We start from the raw sequence: 23,459 nt of genomic DNA on the forward strand, positions 1-23,459 counted from the left end.
TTTTACATAAGAGGTTGACTTTGTGTCTGATCAAAGCCAGTATTGCCCCAACTCAGTCACCTTTCCCACAGGGATAGGCTCAGAATTAAGTAAAAATTTAGATAAATTTTGGCCACGTTAAAAATCTGGAAAACCAAGATAGTAACCACTGGTGATATATATTTCCAAAGCTATACCAGTGCTTCTCATCAACCATCGTCTTTAAATCTGTCAACCACCCTGAAAGTAGGTATTAGTAACCTTCTTTTACAGGTGAAAGCAGAGGCTGAGGAGTGAATTACCAGACAAGACAGCATGTGAGTGGTAAAGTGAGAATTCAAACCCAGGCCTGGTTCATGCTAAAGCACATGCTCTTTCTGGAGGCGTGTTGCGGGAGGACCAGAAATACGTGAAACAATTTTAGCATTGCTGTTGTCTCCCCAGGAGACTGCTTTACAGGGACCAGTGCACACCTGACTCCATACAGTCCAGACAGTGGGTAGACTAACCCACAGGATTCCACCCAAAAGCTGCGAAATCTTTGATTAAGGGCTGAAAAACAGTGGAAAGTAATCAACGGTAGATCTGACTACAACTCAAGTTGTAAAACAGCGTCACTGATTTTCATACTCGGCAGAATTATTTTTAATGATAAAAAAATAATCATAATCCTCACTCTGCTACCTCAGTGACACATTGAAAAATTAGCCTTGCTTGTGAAGGGCATTCTTTCTGGGCACTTCTTTTGTTAAGGACCACACACACACATAATACTAAAAATCCAACCCTCTAGAGTTCGCTTGGCTAACAGCAGGCTGGTCTTCAGACTGCCGCGAATGCCCAGGAGAAAGGAGAAAGAAGGGGGGCCAATCACTTAGTGGCAGTGCTTTCACAGTTCCTCCCCACAAACAGACAGGGAGGGACTGTTGTGTAGGGGCTAGTGAGGGGCAGGTGGGGGGCCTGTGGTTGGGCTGGAGGCGGTGAGGATTTCAGATTTTCTTTTTTAAAATAATAGTCTGCTGCATGGGCATCAGCAGGTGGTAGGGTGGCACTTGTCCCACCAACCCAGTCATTGTAGAGTTGTCTCTGTGTCGTTTGGAGCTGGGTTGGGGGCCAGGGCAGGGGGTTGCTAGGCAGATCAAGTCTTAAATTGTCTTTGTTCACCTTGGGTCGTGCTCTGTTCTCTTTACCTCCCAATCACTGACGGGGTGGGAGTTGTTCATGTGGCACTGTGTTGTCTTAGGTTTTGCTAAAAACACCAACCACTGCCGCCACCACCACCACCAGTCAAACAAACAAAAACTGTCTGCTTCCCAGATCTGTCCCCCAGGGAAGATTCAAAGGCTGTTCTGAACCAGATGGGCACTGCTGTCTCTGCTCTCATCTGAATGTAGGCTTGGTGGTGAGAGGCAGGCAAGAGCCCAGCAGAGGGGTCTTCCATGCCGTTGCCTTCCTGCTAGTTGTTTCAGACGTTCCCAGCTCCAGCCAGACATCCTAGATGGTCTCTGCACAGCAGGCAAAAAAACCTCCTGTTTTGTAAAAATAACTCCTTTGATTTCCCCGAGCCTGGGACCCTACTTAGTTAGGGGCAGTGACCAAGAGACGAGTCATCTCTGGCCATCCTGGGGAGTGAGGAAGGGACCACCCGTGGCTTCCCAGCTGCACTGCCTGTGGAGCAGAGGCTTCAGAAGCAAAGGATTTAAAAAATATATATAATAATATTTTTTAAACAATGAAAAAAGACCTCTCTGAAAATCCTTGCTGTTTCCTACTGTCTCTTAGAGCAATTGCCCTTTCATTAGTGTGGTGTAACAATGTGGAGAGTTTTTTTTTCTCACTTTGATATCAGCCTAATTCTTGAGATTAAGCTTGTGGCAAGCCACCTACCACGAGGTAGCTGAGAGAGAGTTGTAACTGGGAATCACCACCTCTCAGCTATTAGACCTTTAGCTATTGTACATTTTCATGTCCATCCTTTGAGGAGTGAGACATTAATGTATTGTTTTATTACTCAGGGTTCCCTTGGTTGTTGGCAACCAAAATGCAAGTTGAACTTGGCTAGGAAAAAGAGAGGATTTATTGGCAGGATATTGGGATATTTTAAGTAACCGAAGGCAGGATTAGAAGTCAGTCTGCGGGAAAGACAAGGAAACAGGCAGAAATTTAATACAAAACAGTAAAATTAGGAGCTGAAGTGCTCCCAGGATTTTCCTCCTCAGTCTTCATCTCTGTTCCTCCTGGTTGTCCAGGTCCTTCTCTCTCAGTGTAGATCTTGAGTTTCACGATTGTCAGTTAGAACACCTAAGGGGCACTGACTTTATTTCTCAATTCCAGATAGAAAAATTTTAGGGAATGTGCTGATTGCCCTGGCTTGACTCAGGGACCCCAGCCTGGTCCAGTCAATTGTGTCAGTGGGTGGGGTTATCTCAGAATGCGGTGGCCCAACCCTCTTGAACCACATGTTTGGAGGGTGGAAAGGAGCAGTTCCAAGAAGGGAGTTTCTTTCTTGGAAGGAGAAGAGGAGGTTCTAGTCAAACAAAATAGCGAATACCTACTATGAATATATGTAATATACTTGCACATAGGTCTGTAAAGGATTCTTGATCTGATTTTGACCATCTTGGCAACCAGAGTTTTGATAAAAGCCAGAAATTAAAAACTTAACCCAGATACATATATATGGTAAGAACTATAGGATTCATTCATTCATTCGTTCATTCACTTTAACATAGGACTCCAAAGAAGACAAAATATTGAGAATGACTGGATTCACATTTCTAAAGAAAACCAAATACATAGTTTACACTCGTATTTACACACACTATTGTGTAAGAGACTTGAGTGAGTTTTTATGTTCACCTCTGGTTCCTCCTCCTGAAAGAAGCAGTGACCCCTGCAGATTCATGTGGCTGAGGGAATTTTCTGTGCTCCTCTGGACCAGATTCTCTCCTGCATGTTCTCCATTGTTTTTGTCTTCTTTGACGTCCACTATTTGCCTTGGGGCTCTTATTTCTGAGCTTTGCCTCTGCCAGTCTGCTGGAACAGCCATGTTCACTGTGGCCCCTTGGCCTGAGTGGGTTCTCCCCATATACTCTCACGGGGATCCACTGTCATCTGCTGAGGTGGCTCCCTCTCCAGGTGCTGATGGTGGGTGGAATATTTGAAGCCCCTTCAGCGAGGTGCACCTCCTCTTGACTGGTGTCTGGGGAGCACATAAATAGATGGCTCCTTTCCTCAGCTCCTCAGTGTCATCTTAAGCATGAAATGGCCCTCCTCCGCACCACCCATCTCCCTGACTCTCCCTGCCACGATATGTTGCCAGCAGCTTAGATATTAGTGTTCATTAATTCATGCCTAACATGCAGTGGCTTATACTAGGTGTTATTGAATGTCTAAAAATAGGCACGGAGCCTGGAAGTGAGAAGGGAAAATTGCAAAATGGCTAGGGGGAAAAATGATGGGACACAGAGCAGACCTTCTGATATTCTTCCCTGTGGTTATCCTTTGCTGGTTAAATAAGATTAACGTTCCTGGTGAACCAAGGGCAATTAGCTACTTCAGATGTTTTACTTTTTAGCCTTTTCTAAAATCCGTGTTACTTATTGAATTTAACAGAACTTTGCCTTGATTGGGGCCATTCGTATAAGAGGTTTGCTTTACATGTTTGCAGGCATGTTTGTGTGTTCGCATTTATCAAGTTTTGCCTATCAAATCAGGCAGCTCATTTCAGCAAATATACTTCCATGTAAACATGACCATAATCACGGCATCAGACTGTACTAAAACAAGCCCCCCAAATGGTCTTTAGGAGTAAAAGGTTCTGTGCTTTCTATTTATAGGAAGAATTTGGGGAAAGGGAGGAGAATTGGGGTTTATTTTTAAAATAGTGTAACCAAGTATCTGAATGAAATGCAGGATTGTAGGCTAGTATTTTCTAACTGTAACCTGAACACCTGACAGGGCAAAAAAGATTGCAGGATTCCTATCCACAATGATTGCTGAACAGCAAAGCTTTCAGCTTTTTTTTTTAATTGAAGTATAGTTGATTTACAATATTAGTTTCAGGTGTGCAGCATGGCAATTCAATATTTTAATAGATTATCTCCATTAAAAGTTATTACAAAATAATGACTATGACCTTTCTGCTTTTCTTTCCTCTTCTGCTTCCCCGGGATACCACTCCTTGTTAAGTGTTAGCCCACTGCTTCCTCTCATCCCTTGTTTTCTAGGAAACCTGGCTAAGGCATCTTCTAACATGCTGTCAACATGATTTCATTAATAGTCATATTACTGCGGTTTTATTTAATCTTTCTAACAAATCTATAAAATAAATAGCTGAGACCCACTCATTAGAAATGTCAGGACTGGAATGTGTATCCACAATTTTTGATTTTAAGTCAAGGACCTTTCTCGTCATCCACAGTCCTCAAATTAGGGTCTGAGGATCCTTGAAGTCTGCAGTTGTATTTTCAAGGGGCCTTGAGTTCTCTGCAAGAATTTAATTTTGTGTGTTCATTTTGATGGTAATAATAAATGACTATCAACATATTTTGGTTCCTTTGGATGATCAGCTTAATAGAGAGCTACCATGTGCTTTCAGGACCTGCATTTTTGTCTGTGTTTGAGATTTTGTTGGTGCCAGGGAGTGCCACTTGAATTGCTGGAGACAAATGATTTGGAAAATATGCGCGTGCGCGCACACACACACAGGCAGTTAATACATGAAGGTTGCGTTCTCACCAAGTGAAGGCCAGATGACTTCATCACAGGATGTATGGAGGATGGCTCTGCGTAGTTTAAATGGAGACAAGAGGTGGAAGCATTGAGTCATTACACAGTGTGTGGTCGACACACTGGACTCAGAGGAGCCTGCACATCATGGGGAGTGCCACATTCAGGTCACCAGTAGAGTGGCCATCTGCATGTGTCCCATTAGATTAAGATTGTTGGCTTGAATTTTGAGTCCTATATTTGTTGATCAGCAACTTGATTTTAATATTATTGTTGTATGATCTCTATGTGGACATTCTTTAAGTCTAGTTTCTCACTATATGAAGTTATTTTATAATTTGTTTATTGTCTTTTGTTTGTTTGTTTGTTTGTTTTACAACTGGGATATAAATGTCTGGAGAGCAAAGGCCTTACTTGTCTGATTTGCTTTTTCATGACAGTTGGAGCCTTGGGGATGGAAGGAATCTAGGGGGACCTTGTAGACCAAGTTGTGTCTAGGACATAACTCTAAGGAATTGTAGTATTTGAGAGGTGAATAATAGAGGGTAAGCTGGCAATGGAGACCTAAGGAACATCTAGGCAGAAAGAAGAGTAATATCATGGAAGATGCTGGAAGACAGTGTTTCAAAAAGGAGGTCAGAGTCAACAGTATAAACTGCTGCCTGGAAGATAAATATGTAAGTGTCTCTTGGCTGTGGTGACTTAGAAGACATTGGTGACCTTGGGAGAAGTATATTTTGTTGGAATGATGGGGTGGAAATCCGCCTGGAGTGGACAGAGAGAGGCATGAGAGAGGAAGAAGTTGAGGCAATAAATGTGAACAGCTCCACTCCTTCATGACACGTGGCTGTGAGAGATCCAAGGATGTAGCTCAGGTTGGACATGGAGATGAGGGAGGATTTTTTTTTTTAATGGAATATAGTTGAGCTGATTGACTGAAGCTAGAAAAGAAGTTGAAGTTGAAGGAAAAAGAGAGATGGGGATAATGGATGTCACCAAGTCTGTGAGACGCAAGAGGGATGGAGTCTGAAGACAGAAAGAAGTGGGCTTTAAAACGAGTAAGGCATCACTTCCGTTATGATAGGTGAGAAGGCAGGGTATTTACCCAACACCTGCTACTAGGAAACATCAAGGGGCTTGGTCCCCTTCCTGGAGAAGCTGTAGTCCAGTTGGAGTGGCAAGATGTTGCAAGAGAAAAGAATAATAACTCAGACTGATAAGCCTCCAGGCAATGAGTGCTGTAGCGTTTCACAGGAGAGCAGGATCAGCTCCGGATGCTGTGATCAAGGAAGTTTGCACAAGAAGTGGCATTTGATTTAGAACTTGAAAGCAGAGTAGGATCTTACTAGCTAGAGATACAAGTGTTGAGAGAAAATAAAGGAGAAGAAGGGTGCATTTCATGTAGAGGAACTGGCGTGAACAAAGGATTGAAGTAGTGTACTTCAATCAGTTTATCCTTCAGCAAAGAAACAGGAACTTCTTCCTTTTTTTTTTTTTTTGGATCTGTACTGTGATGGAACATGACAATTTAGAGGAAGAAAGAGACTTTAGAGATGATCCCATCTAATGTGCTTGTTTTTCTAGGTATGAAACCTGAGATACAGAGAAAGAGAAATGACTATTGAAAGTCACAAAACTCTTAAGTGAGAGGCTCCAGCTCACAAATGTAGTTTCCATAATAACATTATTATACATGCTGTAAGGGTAGAATACATTCAGTAAAACCATGCCTAATTTTATTGAATTCCATCAGAGGTGCAAGGGAGGTAAAGACCATAAGAACTTGAGTTTTTTGTTTTTTTTTTTTTTAAGAGATATAGTTACATAGTCATGGTGATTATAAGGATTCTAACACAATTTTGCTATGGAGACATTTCATTGTTACCTGCGTTAATAAAGAGATAAGAATCATTTGTTATTAGGAGATTAACTGACGATTGCTTTCATTTCACTAAACTTACTCTGGTCTCCTATTGCGTTGGACAAATTAAGCCCCAATTGGCCAAAAGTGTATTTGAAGAAAAATTTATGTCAACTCTAAGTATGTATTTATAATATAGGAAGAGGAGGGGCTATTAGTTTTTTATGGTAGCTGTAACAAATTACCATACACTTAGTGGCTTAACACAAGTATACTGTCTTACAGTTCTCAAGGTTGGAAGTCCAGCATAGGTCTCACTTGGCTAAAACCAAGGTTTTGGCAGAGCTGTGGTGCTTTGGGGAGACTCCAGAGTAGTAGCTGTTTTCTGGTTTTTCCAGTTTCTAGAGGCTACTTACATTCTTTGGTTTGTGGCATCCTTTCTCCGTATTCACAACCAGCAGCATCGCACCCCTCTGGCACTTCTCTTGTTATTGGAGAACTTGATCTTCCTCTGACCACACCTAGCAAAGATGTTCTCTGCCTTGAATGCCTGTGTGATTAGATTGGGCCCACCTGGTTAATCCAGGATTATCTCTTCATGTCAGGATCCCTAACCTTAATCACATCCGCATCCTTTGCCATGTAAAGTAACAGATTCACAGGTTCTGAGGTTAGACTGGGACATACTTGGGGGGAGGGGCATCATTTGGCCTACCACAAAGAAGAAGGAGGAAAAGAAATATTACAGATTATCAAAGAGATGACTTAGATAATTAGAGAGGAAAATGAGCATCAAGAGCCAGTATAAATCCACAAAATCATGGCAAATACCATTTTCTTATTTGTTGGAGTCACTGGGCAAATGGATGTGGGGATGCTGGGCACCAGTCTGTCAGCCTGGTTTCTCTCTTAGGATGTTCTTGTGGAAGGATGAAGGGATGTGTGTCAGATGTCAGTGCAGGAGTTCCATTCACAACTCATTAAACAGCCGATGAAAAGTGGGAATAGATGTAAAACCTGGATGAAGGCCCCCTGATGTGTCACGGGGCTTTGTGTCCTTGGTCCCTTTTTAGTCACAGCTTTGTCAGTCACTTGGATAAGGACTTAAAGGTCAAGTTTATCAAATCTGCGGGCAACACAATAGGATCAAAAGTTAGAGAAAATCTTAATAAACTGGGAAGAGATGATGAAAGCACATGAACCATAACAATAGTAAATGTGAAATCTTAAATTTCAGGGAGAAAATCAGTTAAATACAGGATGGATGGTACTAGGTTTGTACTAGTTTTATAAGGCAGGGAAAGAAAGAAAAACAATGAATGTGTCTGTGAAAGTAGAAGTAACATTCAAAGGCATCAATTAATGATTTTTGAGCATTTGCTATGTATTGGGTGCTGTCCTAGGGGCTTTACATATGTCATGCATTTTCACCCTAAAAAAAAAGGACAAACACCTTAGATCTGTCTCAGATAAATTTAGGGTTTGGAGATGTAAAGTGACTTGCCCAAGATTACAAAATTATCTATAAATACAAATTTTGAGTCTGACTCTAAAGCCATACTCATATAATAGAATCACAGGATTATTTTTTAAAAGCCAAGGAATTGTAATTGCGGAGTGGAAATACGGTGCCTAGATCATTACAGAAGAAATCTTGTATGTGTCTTCCAGTTTGAGCTTTTCACAGTAAGAGGGGACTTGATAAACTTGAATGTGCACAGACAAGTATGACCAGGGTGATGAGTAGCTTGGACACAAAGCCTACGAGGAGTGATGGAAAAAACTTAGTGTATTTTGCCTACAAGACACTTAGGCTGTGCTGGTTGGCACAAAAGTATAATTGCTCTCTAAAAATATTTGAAGACAGAACAGTTTTCTCTTCTGGAACTTGTGTGGAGGCAGATTTTATTCAAGAGAATTTATGTGAATGATTTATGACATGAAGTCAGCATTTAAGGACAGGCTTGGTGTGAGTTCTTTGGAAGTAGCAACGAAAGTACTTTCATATTTGGGGTTAAATGATGCTTGGCAGGTGCTCAATATGTGCGTGCTGAATGCGTTAACAAGTGATTTTTGTCAGGGACATATAAGAAATTAGTGACTTAAGAAGCAAGTTAGAGAGGTGGACTCTAGGGTTATTGCCAAGTTTGGGATTTTTCTTTGATTTGATTTGGTTTTAGATTGTCAACTTGAAATAAGAAACCCACAGCCCTGGGTCTTCTGCCTCTCTGCCTAACTGGTAAGTCATTGCAAAGTTCCAGTGGCCTGATTAACACTAAGTTCTAATGACCTGAATGTCAACATCAAAAGTATTGCATATTTGCATTACTAATAGGTCTTTTTCTAAACATGTTGACATTTTAATTGCTCTTGAGTAGCTTCCATTATTTTTTCCCTTGCATTTTGGCAAGATTGATGGGATAAATCATAGAAAAACAAATTAAATTTGCAATCTAGCCACTTTCTGTAAACAAGCTAGCAATGTAAGGGTCACTGAGGAGTCATAGCTATGACAATAGCTGCCTTGAGTCAAGTGGAATTGGTTTAGAGGATTCATTTAGAAAGTGAGCCATAAACTGTAGAGCAGTAAAGATGGCCAAGAGGATACGGACATGGAAGGAGATAGCACAGAACTAGGGCAGAGTCGGCAGTGGCCTATATTGTATACTTGAAGAGCCTCAAGAAAGGCTGTTGTCCAGCTTTAATGTGTTCAAAAATAATGTTGAGGCCATACATGTATATCAAAATGCCACCTTTAATAAACCAGATAACAAGATATATAAATGTTACTCACCTGTGGTCCCTGTGGAGTAGACAGCCGAATTTTCCCTAACATTCCTGTATTTCTTTTGCTCTGTTCTGATGCCCAGCTGCTGGACTCAAGTGAGGTTGATGTCACTGGGTTGGCAAGAGTGCAGTGCTTTTAGATCCACTTCCCCAACCCACCAGCATTTTATACCCAGTTGTTTGTAACTCCTGCCGTTATTAAGTCTCATAGAGTTCATTATAATGTGACACCATGTCATCACTGACACTTACAAGTGACACATTTGTATAGTCATTCAGCCCTTTGGAAGATGCCCCACTGAAATTTAATTTTGGTGATTCCCAAGTCATTTTCCCATTACAGTCATCCTAGCTACCAACTACTTAACTCTTAGGTAACTGAAATTGTTTTTTTTTCCTTAGGTGCCTGAAATTCTCACTATTAGAGTTGTTAGCTTTCAGAGAAGACTGTTTAGGAAAGATAATCTACTAAATCACTTGAATAGAGTTAGTTTATCAGATTAGTTTGGCTATCTTTACTTTCTTAGGATCCCCTGTGTATCACTCAGGGTCCCTTTAGGAAATGAATAGCATATTCAAGCTCGGCAATTGAGAAGAGTTGAAAGAAGGGGTTATTTACAGATTGTGTGTGCCTTAGGAACAGCCCATGCAGGTGACACATGGCTTCATTATCATACCTAGCCAGGATGGGGCGAGGGACAGTTCCTGGGACCTGGAGAGGTGGTAATGTATGAAGAGGCTCCCTGAGGGTTGCTGTCACATTTGGTGGAGGGATGAAGCAGGGAGCAAGCTGGAGAATAAATACCCAGCCTTCACTCTCCTCTCTCCTTCTATACACTGTTGGTCTCCCACATTGACTAAACCCAAACAAAACTAGAGGACAAGGAAGCCCACTGGAGTCATCCACAGAAGTAGGTCTCCTGGGGCAGGGTGGAGAGTGGATCTGGAGGGTCAACCGGAAGAGATCCAGGATAGTCTGTAGTGCAGTTGGTGTTCCCACTGTGCTCCACCTCCTTACAGTCATGGGTCCGTTGGGCCCTCCTGGCTGTGGTTTCTGCTCCTCCCTTCGCCCTGCAGCTGATGTCCACATAACCCCATCTGAATCTCCCACAGACACCTCCCCCTCAGCATGCCCTGAATGAACTCATCACACTCACCGTCTTTATGCCGTTTATTCAACCTGCACCTTCTCTTATGATCTGTCATAGTTAAGATATCACTAGCCTTGTGCCCAAATCGGAAGTCTAGGAATCCTTTTATACTACAGCCTTTCTCTCACCCCAACATCCCATCGCCAGTTCTGCTGATTTTGCCATCAAGATACTTCTCTGTCAAGGACAAGGCAGCTCTGCAGCTGAAGCAATCCCTGAAGAGGTTGACAGCTGAAGGCCGTCTGCTGACGGCACTTTCTGTAGCTAGAACAACACCTCTTTTCCTGAAGGGGGATGGAGCAGTGCATTGCAATGCTCACCACAGGCCAGATAGTTTTCTTGGCATTTCTAGAGTCTGCCGTCCTATGTAGGACCTGCAGACTGTGAGCGGGGACTGAGCAGTGGTTGTCCTTCTCAGTCAGGCTTGTGATCTCTGGTTCTCCCTGCTCCCTGCTCCGAGTGTGTGGAACACTGCCTGCTACATGTATTGACATTTCTGGTAGTCCTTAGGAGATTGCCACCCTGTTAGTGACTAACAAATGTTTGTTGAACTGAACAAAAATCAATATTGCTGAATTACACTTCTTAAGAACATTCATATATATTTATTTAATCCTTTAAAACAACCCTAGGAGTTAGATATACTGATCACCCCCATATTACAGATGAGGGAACTGAGTCCCAGAGTGGCTCAGTGACTTGCTCAGGATTATGACTTATGTCAACTGTTCTGATTTAAAACCTCATGCTCTTCCATGATGACATACAAAGGTCATGGGATGTTTCTGCTGGAAAGTGACTGGGTCTGACATGATTGGGACATAGATCTTGACTAGTCTTGGCTAGATGGGAAGAAAAAAATATCTTAACAAAACGCAGAATATTCAGGGAGAAAGAAATTGGAAAATTCCTAAGCTGGCAGCAAGGACTGGGAAGGGAGACTATTCTTTTAGGACCTTCTTTTCTCAGATGGTTTCAAAGGAGGAAAAACAATTAGAGCTGCAAGGGGGAGCAGGAGACAAGACAAGGTTGATGATCAAAGAGGAGAACAATGTAGGAAAATAGCAACATTTCAGACGCAGCGACACACACGCTGAAAATGTGTCAGCAGTGCGAGGTCACTGTTAACTGCCAAGAATAAGACTGAAATAGATTGTTAAATGAGAGTCAGTATTGTCAAGGCTGAGTTGTTTGCCTGCCTCAAAAGGACAAAATTCTGAGAGGTGGGATGAAAGAAAATTTATCCAATTGACTCTAAAATGGAAATATGATGGCTCCAGTGCTGGGTATGGATTAGAACTTTGTTTTTTCATTACACTAAACTTGAGTAGTCAAAACACTTTGGAAATAACATTTTTCTTCTCTACATAATTTTAAATGAAGCATTTGTTTTTTTCAAAAAGAAATGCCTTTTATTAAAAAGCTGGGAGACAAAATTCTTGTCTTCATCTCAAATAAAGCTATTTTAAAGTTCAATTATTATGGTTACAGAATACTCATTTCAGACAGAAGAGATTTAAGGTATAGGGATATAAATATGAAGAATATAAAAAACATACAATTTTCATCATTGTGAAAACCATATTATAAAGTCTCAGAGGTGACTTTTCTACTTTGTAGCTTGGAATCACACAGATTTTTCTTTAAGTTTGGAAACATAAGTGGAAACAGTATTGATAAAACTGGGAGTTTTGGTTGAAGAAGGCACAATTATTAAGTGGAAAATTACCAATGGCAATTTCCTTAGATTTCATTAGTTGAGGTAAATATATATGCTTAAATCATCTTTCACCATAGTGTCTATCTGTCTATCTACTTACCTATCTATTTTTAGGGATCAAATGACTGGTAATTGAGACACAGAAAACTATGACAAAAGGAGCAATATACATGGTTAATACCTGGATAAACAGAATATTTTTCCTACTTAAATTCTTTAAAATACTTACAACTCTTGAAGGCAAAAATTATAACATGTCTAACGGGGTTTTCAGTGTAAGTGGATATAATGTGTATGACAGTGGCAACATAAAAGGGAAAGGGACCTCATATGGTGGTAAATTTCTACATTTCACTTGAAGTGGTAAAATGTCAATTCTAAGTAAACTGAAGAGTTGGGTATATTATATTTACTAGAAAAAATTCTAAAATACTTATATAGCAAAATATAGCAAAAAGCCGGTAGGTAAAATAAAATGCTAAAAATATTTTTAAATCCAGTAAAAGTCAGAAAAGGGGAGACAGAGGAACAAAAACACAGAGAACAAACAGAAAACAAATAAATGGTAGACCTAAATCCAGCTAAATTAATGACTTCATTAATTGTAAATCCTCTAAACACATCAATTAAAAGACAGGTTAAAAATAATAATACAAGACCTAACTATAGAGTATAGGCAGGTTAAAAACAAAGTAATGCAAACATGTATACAATATAAATACTAATAAAAAGAAAAGTGGAGTGGCTTTATTAATATCAGATACAGCTTTCAGACCAAGGCAAAATACCGGAGACATTATATACTTATAAGAAATATCAGCTCATCAAGAAGATACAACAATCTTAAATATGTATGTACTAAAAACAGCTTCACAAGCACAATAAGAACTAACAAAATTATAGAAATGTACAGATCTGTTATACTTAGAGACCTCAAAATCCCTCCATAGTCAACACAAGTAGACAGAAAATCAGCAAGTATACGGAAGATCTGAACAACACTATCAACTATTTGACTGTGGTGGGACTCTCCACACAACAACAGAACATACATTCTTTTCAAGTACACAAGGAACATTCACCAAGATATACCATATCCCAGGCCATAAAACAAACCTTAGCAATTTTAAAAGAAATCATCTAAAGTATGTTTTTCGGGTCATAGCAGAATTAAACTGCAATTATAGAAAGATATCTGGAAAACTCCAAAATATTTGGAAACTAAAAATATACTTCTAAATAATTCATAGGTCAAAGAAATTTACTAGGAAATTATAAAATATTTTGAACTGAATGAAAACCAACATATTAGAATCTGTGGAATATAGCTAAAACAGTGTAGAGGAAAATTTATAGCACTAAAACTATAGAAAAAAAGAAAAATCTCAAAGTAGTCATCTAAGGCTTCATTTTAAGAAACTAAAAAAGGACAAACTAAATTCAAAGCTAGCAGAAAAAAGAAAATTATGAAGAACAGAAATCAATAAAATTGAAAAAAGACCAACATTCAAGAAAATTAATAAAACTAAAATTTAGTTTTTTGAAATGATAAAAAAAAAAAAGGTAAACCTTTGGCCAGGCTGACCAAGAAAAGGAAAGAGAAAAATGGCACAAATCACCAATATCCAAGAGAGGATATCACTACAAACCCTTGAGACACTGAAAGTATGATAAAGGAATGCTGTGAACAACTTTTGTGTCCATGGATATGACAACTTAGATGAAATGTACCAATTCCTTGAAAAACAAATTATGAAAGTCATGAAGAAATAAATTACCTGATAGTTTGATTTCTATGAGAGTTGACAAATTAAAATCATAAGATGAACTACATACCTATTAGAATTACTAAAATTAAAAGAACAACTGAAATACAAGGTCTTGATGAAGTCGTGGAACAACTGAAACATTTCTCTGAGAATGCAAAATGGTACAGCCACTGTGAAAAACAGTTTCTTGGCAGTTTCTTATAAAAGTAAACATACACTTATCATACGATCCAGCCTTTCCAATCTTGGGTATTTACCCTAGAGAACTGAACACTTAAATTCACACAGAAACTTGTACAAAGATGTTTATAGCAGCTTTATTCCAACTTGCTCAAATCTGAAACAACTTAAATGTACTTTAATGAGTGAACGGATAAACAAACTGTGGTACATCCATACAATAGAATACTGGTCAGCATGAAAAGAATGAATTATTTGATACATGCAACAACTTGGATAAGTCTCAGAGTCATTCTGCTAACTGAAAAAAGCCAAGTTCAAAAATTACATAAGGTGTGACTCCATTTATATGCCATCCTGGGTAAGCTGAAACTCTAGGGATGGAGATCCAAAGCAGTGGTTTTCTATGGTTAGTGGTGGGATGTTTGACTAAAAGCAGACAGCCTAAAGGAATGTTGTGTGTGTGTATGTGTAAAGGAACAGGTCTGTGTCTTGAGTCCGGTAATGGTTATATGACTATGCATTTGTCAAAATTTTTAGAAGTTTGCACATCAAATGAGTGAATTTTATTGTATGTAGATTAAAAAATAAAAATTTCAGAAGTGACAGTGTGGCGTCAAGTTAGAAGTCCACACGAATGCACTAAGCTGGGAGGAGAGGATCCATCCTCTGTGCCTCTTCCCCCAGTGAGGACTTCAGGTATTTCAGATAAGTATGTAGGTAGGTAATGGAGTGTGTGCTGTTGGAAGGGTTATACAGTAGAGGGTCATTAAAGAGTCTGGGCTAGAGAAAGCATTGATTAATTAGAGTGCATAGTGAGGGAGGACTCACATGTGTGAAAGAGGTAGTGTCTTACCTAATGGATGTCTTCATCTTTTTGGGGCTGCTATAACCAGATACCATAGACTGGGTGGCTTAAATGACAGAAATTTATTTCTCACTGTTTTAGAGGCTGGAAAGACCAAGATCAGGGTTCCAGCAGGTGCAGGGTCTGATGAAAGCGCTCTGTATCCTCACCTGGCAGAAAGGGAGTGAGGAAGCAAGCTCTCTCTTGTCTCTTCTTACAAGGCACTGAGCCCATCATAAGGGCTCCACTCTTCTGATTTGATTACCTCTCAAAGGCCCCCAACTCCAAATACCACCACAATAGGGATTAGGGTTTCAACATACGAATTTGGGGGGCAGAGATGGAATCATTTGGTGCATAGCCATGGACTTTCCTGAATTGCCCAAATTGGGTTTGCTTGTGTTAGTGATACCTGGCTAGTTCCCTTGGTCAGGTTCATGCTAAGTAGAAGAAAAGGGCTAGTAAACTTTCTGGAATTATGCACAGATACTGGCTGCACACAACCCACTGGAAACAAAGCAGGGGCAGTGTTCTAGCTACCTACTCAGTTACCTGTTTTTCTAGGCAATACCTGATATTCTTTAATTTGAGATGCACATTTTAGCATTAATGGAATTGGACTTCAGTCTTGCAGTAAATATAAAATTTAATGGAGTCTTTCTCCTTCTCTTCATTCTCTTTCCTCTTCTCCTTTTCTCCCCCTGGAAAACCTGTATTAAAGAGCTGGTGCATTGTACAGAAAATGGTGTCCTAGAATTGAGATAATGTATTTCCAATTGTTTGAAGTCCAAGTAGAAGTCTAGTGTTTCAGTTTAGTTCTCCCCACTTGGTTCCCAAAGTAGACTCGGATAATTTGCTCACCAGGACTGGAAGGAACCTTAATGGGTCTGTGCTCTGATACCCTCTCAGAGCTCAGCTCTCTTATCAGAGGTATGTCCTAATAAGATCCTGGGATGACTGAGCCTGCCAAAGGCCATGTGATGTGCTGGCGGATGCCAGGTTCCAGAAATGAGCACAGTGACCTTGATGGCGATACAATGTAACATCTCTTTGTTTCAAGTCTATACAGATTTATATTTGTGTAAATATAAATTTCAGAGAAAACTTCCATTTTGCCAGATAAGGTACACTGGTATACACACACACACACACACACACACACACACACACACACAGACACAGGTACACTGGTATGTGTATACATATATATATATTTTTTTAAACACAAAAAGTAAAAGCTACCATCTCATTGTAAATTAGAATAAAAGAACATTAACTCTAAGTCCCTGGAATATATTAAATAACTAATTACATCAAGAATAGTCTAGAAATTAGTCCTCTGGAACAATTGGCTTCATAGATTAACATGAGAGCTTATTTGCATATAGGCTGTAGACACATTTGAAAGAGAGAGTGTGTATGTATATGTAGCATATATGGTATATATAGTGTTTTAAAGAGGAAATACCATGTAGTTAATTCCTGTGGCCAAAGACATTTTGAATGTTTTTGCAACATTTGACAATCACTTCATCTTTGTAATACCATCTAAATTAGCATTTTTAAGAATCTCATATATTACTTAGCAAAAAAGGCCTAAGTGGTATTGAAAGAGACTGGAGGCAAATTAAGTTTCCTTTTGTCCAACTTTGTGTCACTTCCTGCCTCCATAAATAGGGAAAGCAAAATATCTGTGCTTCTTATTCATGTACATCTGCCAAACCAATTAACACCTCCTGAATGTTATCTTAATTGCATTTATTAACATAACATTAACATAGCAGGGAGATAACATTCAGGAGGTATTAATTGGTTTGGCAGGCACTCTTGAATGGGAAGCAGAGAGAAGGGCCCTTCTCAGTATCTCATGTGTGGGGTTTTTTTTTTGGTGGTGGAGAGGAAATGAGATTACATTGAAAGAGAGAAAATATATCTTAACCAAAATAGGAGCCACATCACAGGGTCACTTGATTCTCCTTTCTAAAAGCTGCAAAGAAGCATCTGCTCTACAGCCTGCCTGTTTGACAGTTTACCCAGATACCCTCTCTGCCCCATTGTCCCTGTGCATTTCTGGCTGAGAGGGCACAGATATGCTTCTTGGGGATGTGCTGAGCTACAGCCGTAAATTTTTACAGCACCTCCGCTGCTTTAAAAATAATTTGAATGTGGTCGTCTGATGAGAATTTAGTAGGGCTCCTACCCTTGTAGAAACACAGAACCATAGAGTGCTTTAACTAGACTTATCTCTTCATTAACTCGTTCAGTAGCACCTCCTGTAGCCCAGGGCTGTCAAATGCTGGGGTAAGTAGATGAATAAGACTCAATACCTGGCTCACGGTGTCTCACTGACACTGGAATTGGCCATGGAGACGATGATGGCAGGTGAATGATTCAGAATAGACACCCCATACATCTTTACTGAGTAAATGATTAATGAAATGTGATCATTGTGGTTTCCTTCTGGTGGTGATATGGACGGTGGGGAGTGTAGGGGTGTAGGGATATATGTATAAGGAGGCAAAACAGAAGACAGCAGATAATTATGATGAATTAAAATGAGGAGGGGCTAAACTAAGGCAGAAGCAACGAGGGATGGAAAGGAGCGCGTAGGTCAGGAGATCCACGTGATCCAGATGGCTGCTGTTATTTACTGAGGGTTTCCCTTGTGCCAGGCAGTGCTCTTAGCATTTGGTGTGAATTTCGTTTTCTCAAAAACCATATGAGATGGGCCTATTATTACAACCATTTTAAAGATGAGGAAGTTGATTGTGGGAGACTGAATAATGGCCTGCAAGCGATTCTGGGATTCATCCCCAGAATCTGTGAATATATTATGTTACATAGCAAAAGGGACTTTGCAGATGTAATTAGGTTAAGGATTTTGCAATGGGGAGATTATCTTGGATTATCTGTGTGGGCCTGAGGTAATCACAGGGCCTCTATCTGAATGGGGCAGAGGTGGAGCCAGAGTGAGAAGATAAAAGGACAAAAGCAGAAGTCACAGAAAATGCCACACTGGAGACTTTGAAGATGAAAGGGCCACAAGCCAAGGAATGTAGGTGGCCTGTAGTGGGGGTTCCCCTCACCCTCTGTGTAATGAGACTCCTTTCAGTTACCCATGTTCTCCATTTTCTTTCATTTTCATTTTCTTTGGAAAAGCACCTTGGCTACTTGTACAGTATTTTTCTTACTGAAAAACTGTTTCCCTCATTCCATTGCCATTTCCATGAAAGCTGTTTCTGTGTTGTTCACCGTTGACCCAATGCCTAACACTGTGCCTGACCAAAAATAGACTCAATAAATGTGTGTTAAAGGAATGTAGGGAGGGAAGAAGTTCTCAAACTTGCTCAAGGCGGTGTATTTCTGGGTTGTCAAGGTGTCTTCCGAGGGCCTTGATGCATTGAAATAGCAGACTTAGAGTCACCTTGTGACGTGGAAGTGTACCTGCCCAGATCTCCCTGCAGTGAAGAACCTGTTGACTCAGCTGCTGGAGATGTGTGCAGACCGCCTTAGTTTTAGCCCCTTCAGGGGTTACTTCACTTGCAGACAAGTGCCTTGCCCAAGGTTACACCCTTCTTGGGGTGGCCCGTATGCAGTGACTGATTTAGATGGGTATAAAGGCCTGGCCATTTCAGTCCAGCATGGGACAACTCTGGCAGGCCAGTTTAGCTTCAGAGTTCCTGGTGGAGTTGTCCAAGGTTGTCTTGGGGCCCACACTGTGCTGGATTTCTGCTTCACCCAATCCTGTTTCCACTTCCCTTCCACAAGTATTGATTCCAAGGACACTCCCTAATAAACCTCCTGTGCACTAAACTGTCTTAGAGCCTGCTTCCTGGAGACCCCAATCTCAGACAATCACTCAGCATAGAATTATTTTGAGCCAGGTAGTTATAAATAATCAGAAATGGAATCCAAAATTTAAGAAAAATGCATAGATCTTAATATTAAGGAAACTCTGTGCATGATAATGATCTTTTCACTGCATTAGGAAGACCAGTGTTACTAAAGATGTATCAGTCAAATCCCTTACATGCCAGTGCCCTCCCCACAAGAACGTGGTGTAACAGTCACTTCACTCTCCTATGTATCTCTTGAATTTGTCTCTTTAATCCATCACCCTCATCACTCTTTTGTTGTTGTTGTTGTTACGTAAATTAACCCACTTATTATAGGCTAGCAATGTTTCAAATGGTGGTGCTTCTACTAGTCCTTCAATTCCTTCAGTCTTCTGATGGCAGACTTTACTGTGATGGCAGAAGTGGTGTTGTAGGTCCAGGCACCACCAGCTACCTTTTTCATGCAGGAACCACAGTGCCAGATGCCCATGGCTCGTCTCTTCATCTTGGTTTTGCCGCAGAAGGAGCAAGTGTACTTTGCGTGCTGGCTGACTTCAATTTTCTTCACGATTTTCTGGAGGGAGGCACCATAACGGGTCCTGTATTTACCGACGATTCCGATCTTCTTGGTGCATTTGGCCATGTCGGACCAAACAAGACCGAGCCCAGACAGCCACCCTCATCACTCTTAATTCAAGCCACCCTTGATTTCTCTCTCGGTTTAATGAACAATTCTGAGTCCCATGTTTTGTCTTCCTCCCATTTTTCTCCATGCTGGAGTGGCCATTGCCCCACTTAATGCTCTTTAGTAACTCCCCATCACCCATAGCAGAAAGTCTAACTCCCAAAGATGACATCCAGAGTCCTCTCCAATTGGGCTTCTCCCAGTTTCTAGACTAATCTCTGCCATGCCCTAACCAGCCTCCCCCTTCACCACTGTCTCTGTTGTTTTGGTCCTGCCAGAGTTCTCTAAACTGTCCATGCTGGTGCATAGACCCATCATGACCTGAGTTCTCTTTAGAGCTCTAGCCTTGAGTTTTACCACCACTCCTTCTTTCTAGTCTCAGCCATACTGAGTGACATGCAGTTCATCAATATGCCTTGTTCTTGTTTGCCTCTGGGCTTTTGCACATGTTGTTTCCTCTGTCTGGACTATTTTTCCTTTCTCTGCCTACCCAGCTCCCAGGCCTTCTCCTTGCCAGGTTGATTTCTACTGACCCTTCTCTGATTCCCTGAGGGTGAATTTAGTGCCTCTCCTTTGTGCTCTCCTGGCACCCTGTGCTTGTCTTTTTGATAACAGATGTACCATCCATAATTGCCTCTAAACTTGACTATCTTAGCCACAAAACTAAACTCCTTATTCATAGCTGCGGACACAGCAATGAATACAGTGCACAACACACAGAAAGTACTTGGGAAATAATTTGTTGATGAATGAACTTGGGAAATATTTGTTGATGAATGAATGAAGAATCAAAGTTTCATGATAACCCTAATGCATAGGCAGGGTAAACATTTTTGGCCACATTTTAGGATATGGAAATTGAGGTTGACTTCACCAAGGTTATGTTGCATTCTGACTGCAGATCTAGTGCTACTTACTATAAATGCCTCAGTCCTTCATTCATCCCACATTATATCGTTTCACAACTTTTCCACAGATTTGAAGGCCTGCTGTGCGGCTCTGTGTTGGGCTCTATTATAGGTGTTGGATTGACATAGTCTCTCTTATAGAGCTGACATTCTGGAAGAAAAGATTATCAATCAACAGGTAACAAAACAGTGTTGAGTAGAGGTCAGTTCTGTGAAGGAAATGTGGTGATGTGGTAGAGTGGTGATGTGGAGAGTGGTTCTTTAGAAATGGAGGTCAGGCAGTGCTCCTTGAAGGGAGTGACATTTGAGTGAGACCTGAAAGATAAGGAGCCGGTCATGAGATAAGGAGCCGGTCATGAGACAAGGCAAGGGAGAAGGAAGAACCCTCCTGGCAAAAGGAAGAGCATGTGCAAAGCTCTGAAAAGGGGAAGAACTCTGTGTGTCCAAGGACCAGGAAGCAGGCCAGAATGGCATGATCATAGTGAGTAATGGGGAAAGTGATGAGAATAGCGTCAGTCTGGGTCATGTTGGGCTGGTAGATCCTGGCCAAGAGTTTGGAAATGGAAAGCAATGAAATATTTAAAGAGCAGGGATTGGCAGTTACTTAACCTGGACTGTGATAGAGCAGGAATCCTAATGATCCAGGAGATTTAGATGATGAGGATTTCAGGAGATAAAAATCCCAGGTAATTTGGAAAATATAGTCTCATAGGATAAGAGCTCTAGAATCAGTGTCAAACCAGTGATTCTTCGCTAGAGAAATTTCAGCTGCTTTTATAAACCATGATTGTGGTTTCTACCAGTACCTTCAGTGACTGCTGGACAGCTCTTTCATAATGTCCTGCAATTTAGGTCTAAAGATAGATCTGTTGACTTGCCCACCTACCCCACCATGCAGTGGTACCCTCCTTCTTTATTAATGATCCATTTAATTTCTTAAGTTATAGGCATCCTAAATGACAGCCCAGTAACAAAAACCCAGCTGACCGCCAAGTCCTGACATTTTCGACTACCCAAGTGTTTCTCAGATTCAGCTTCATCACCCTTGTCTGTCTTCAGATTCTCATCTGCTGTCACCAGGACTTTTGCAGCAACCTCCTAAATTATCATTAGTCATCTTCACCCCAGTCTCATTTCACACTACCAAATGCAAACTCTTTTATATTTGTTTTTTACCAAATGCAAACTCTTTTATATTTCATCTCCAATACAAAGGTAACACTCTGTTGTTAAATAGCCAGATCCTACCACTGAATGAAAATCCAGTGTGTATCCTTCTATACTTTCTTCTATGATTATATACCCATTTACATAAATTGGATTATAATATAGTCCTGTTTGGTGATTTGCCTTTTTATTTAGCAGATTGTGAGTATTTTTCTTAATTAATAAACACATAGCTACATCATTTTTGGTGGTTTTATATTATTCCATTATATGGATGTACTGTTATTTACTGAACTATTTTCCTTTTGAAAGCCATTCAGATTCTTTTGCATTCATGAATGATATTATATTGAACATATTTCTATATTTTTCTACTTGTATCTCTTTCTGTCTCACTTTCTTCAAAAGATTTACTTAATACAGAGCTCTTGATCACATATAATTTCTTTTAATATTGTTGTGGTTTCACAATGTATAATTGTTTTTAACTGGAAATTTTTTGGCATGAGGTGTGAAACAATGTTTTGAATTTTATGGTTCCTAAAATGGTTGACCAGCTTTCTCAATATTATTTACAATTTAATCCCACCTTTCTCCAATGATTCAAGGTGCCAACGCTGTCATACACTGAATTCTTTGGGTCTGTTTCTGAGCTATCTATTCTATTCATCAATCAGACCACACATTCTAGTGAAAATGTCCTGTTATTTTTAATCTAGTGGCTTTGAATAGGTTTTAATATTTGATAGGCCAAGTCCTCCTCTTTGCTCCTTATTTGTTTATTTACTTTCGTGTGTGGCAGAGGTTTACTATTTCTCCCACATTTTATTTTTCAAATAAAATTTAGCATCATTGGATCAAGTTTCAAAAAACACTTGTTGAGATTTTTATGTTGATTGTATTGAATTTATACATTATTTTGGAAGAATTTGCCATCTGCAGAACTATCCTTCTAAACTAAATCTGGTCTTATCATTATCCTGCTTAAAAAACCTATAATAGCTCCCCTAAAGGGAAAGTCATATTTTTTTGCATGACCTGTAACACATTTTTAAACTTTACATTTACATAATACATTTTGACCCCTGCGTAACTTCCCTTGTGCTTCAGAGATTGAGAAAATCTTTCATTACACTACCTCAAAAAATATGGAGTAGTCATTGGAATCTCAGCGTTAGGGCAGTTGGGGAGGTGGGTGGCAGAAAATGTACTGGCAGGTTGAAGATGTCATTTGGAAATCTATATTTACCTAATTTGCAGTTGTAACTGGAGCCAGGAGCTCCTAAACCTGATTGCATTTTGGCCTGGAAGTCCATCCAGGGGAAGATCATCAGTTCTAACGTACAAGCATTCCAAGAAAATGTGCGTGATCAAGGCTATCTTTCTCTTAAGTCTTGGGAAAACTGTGACTTTCTAAAGTTTGGCTCCAGCCTCTTGACATTGAAGAAGAAAATTCCACTAACTGCAGAATAAGTGATTTGGCTGCTTTGTGTTTAGCCTGTGGCTTAATCTCTAAACCCTGGCCCCAGTAAAAGTTTCTGTTGGCTCTGTTTATCTCTCCTCACCCTTCGTTGTTCTCCATGTGTTTCCCCGTTCTTTGCCACGTACAAATCTGGTGGTGGAGATCTGGGTCAGTGATAGTTGTGAGCGAGAGGGAAATGAGGGAACAGGCAGAGACATTAAGAAAACTAAGTTGGCAATGTTAAAACTGAGAGAAGACTTAACAGTCTTTTTAAAAATTTAATTTGTAAAGTTTAAAACTTATTTTTAGTTAATTAAATTTTCAACTGTCCTTGGAGACATATTATAACAAGTAAGAATTCAAATGAAAACACTCT

At 40.2% G+C, this 23,459-nt stretch overlaps 2 protein-coding genes across 4 annotated transcripts in view; one reads left to right on the forward strand and one right to left on the reverse strand.

Moving 5' to 3' along the window:
• LOC107033502 (spermatogenesis-associated protein 31D4) overlaps positions 1-23,459 on the forward strand; it is a 145,240-nt gene that overhangs the window by 32,699 nt on the left and 89,082 nt on the right. The gene's annotated exons all lie outside the window — the stretch shown is intronic.
• On the reverse strand, positions 19,171-19,528 carry LOC102526430 (large ribosomal subunit protein eL43-like). The gene has a single exon (XM_006204150.4). The coding sequence runs from the start codon at positions 19,502-19,504 to the stop codon at positions 19,229-19,231; it is 276 nt and encodes a 91-aa protein (XP_006204212.2). The 5' UTR covers positions 19,505-19,528; the 3' UTR covers positions 19,171-19,228.

The sequence above is a fragment of the Vicugna pacos genome, chromosome 4 (genome assembly GCF_048564905.1).
Source record: "Vicugna pacos chromosome 4, VicPac4, whole genome shotgun sequence".
Taxonomy (NCBI): domain Eukaryota; kingdom Metazoa; phylum Chordata; class Mammalia; order Artiodactyla; family Camelidae; genus Vicugna; species Vicugna pacos.

Coding starts and splice junctions, on each gene's coding strand:
- LOC102526430 (XM_006204150.4), bottom strand. CDS start 19,504: ATGGCCAAATGCACCAAGAAGATCGGAATCGTCGGTAAATACAGGACC.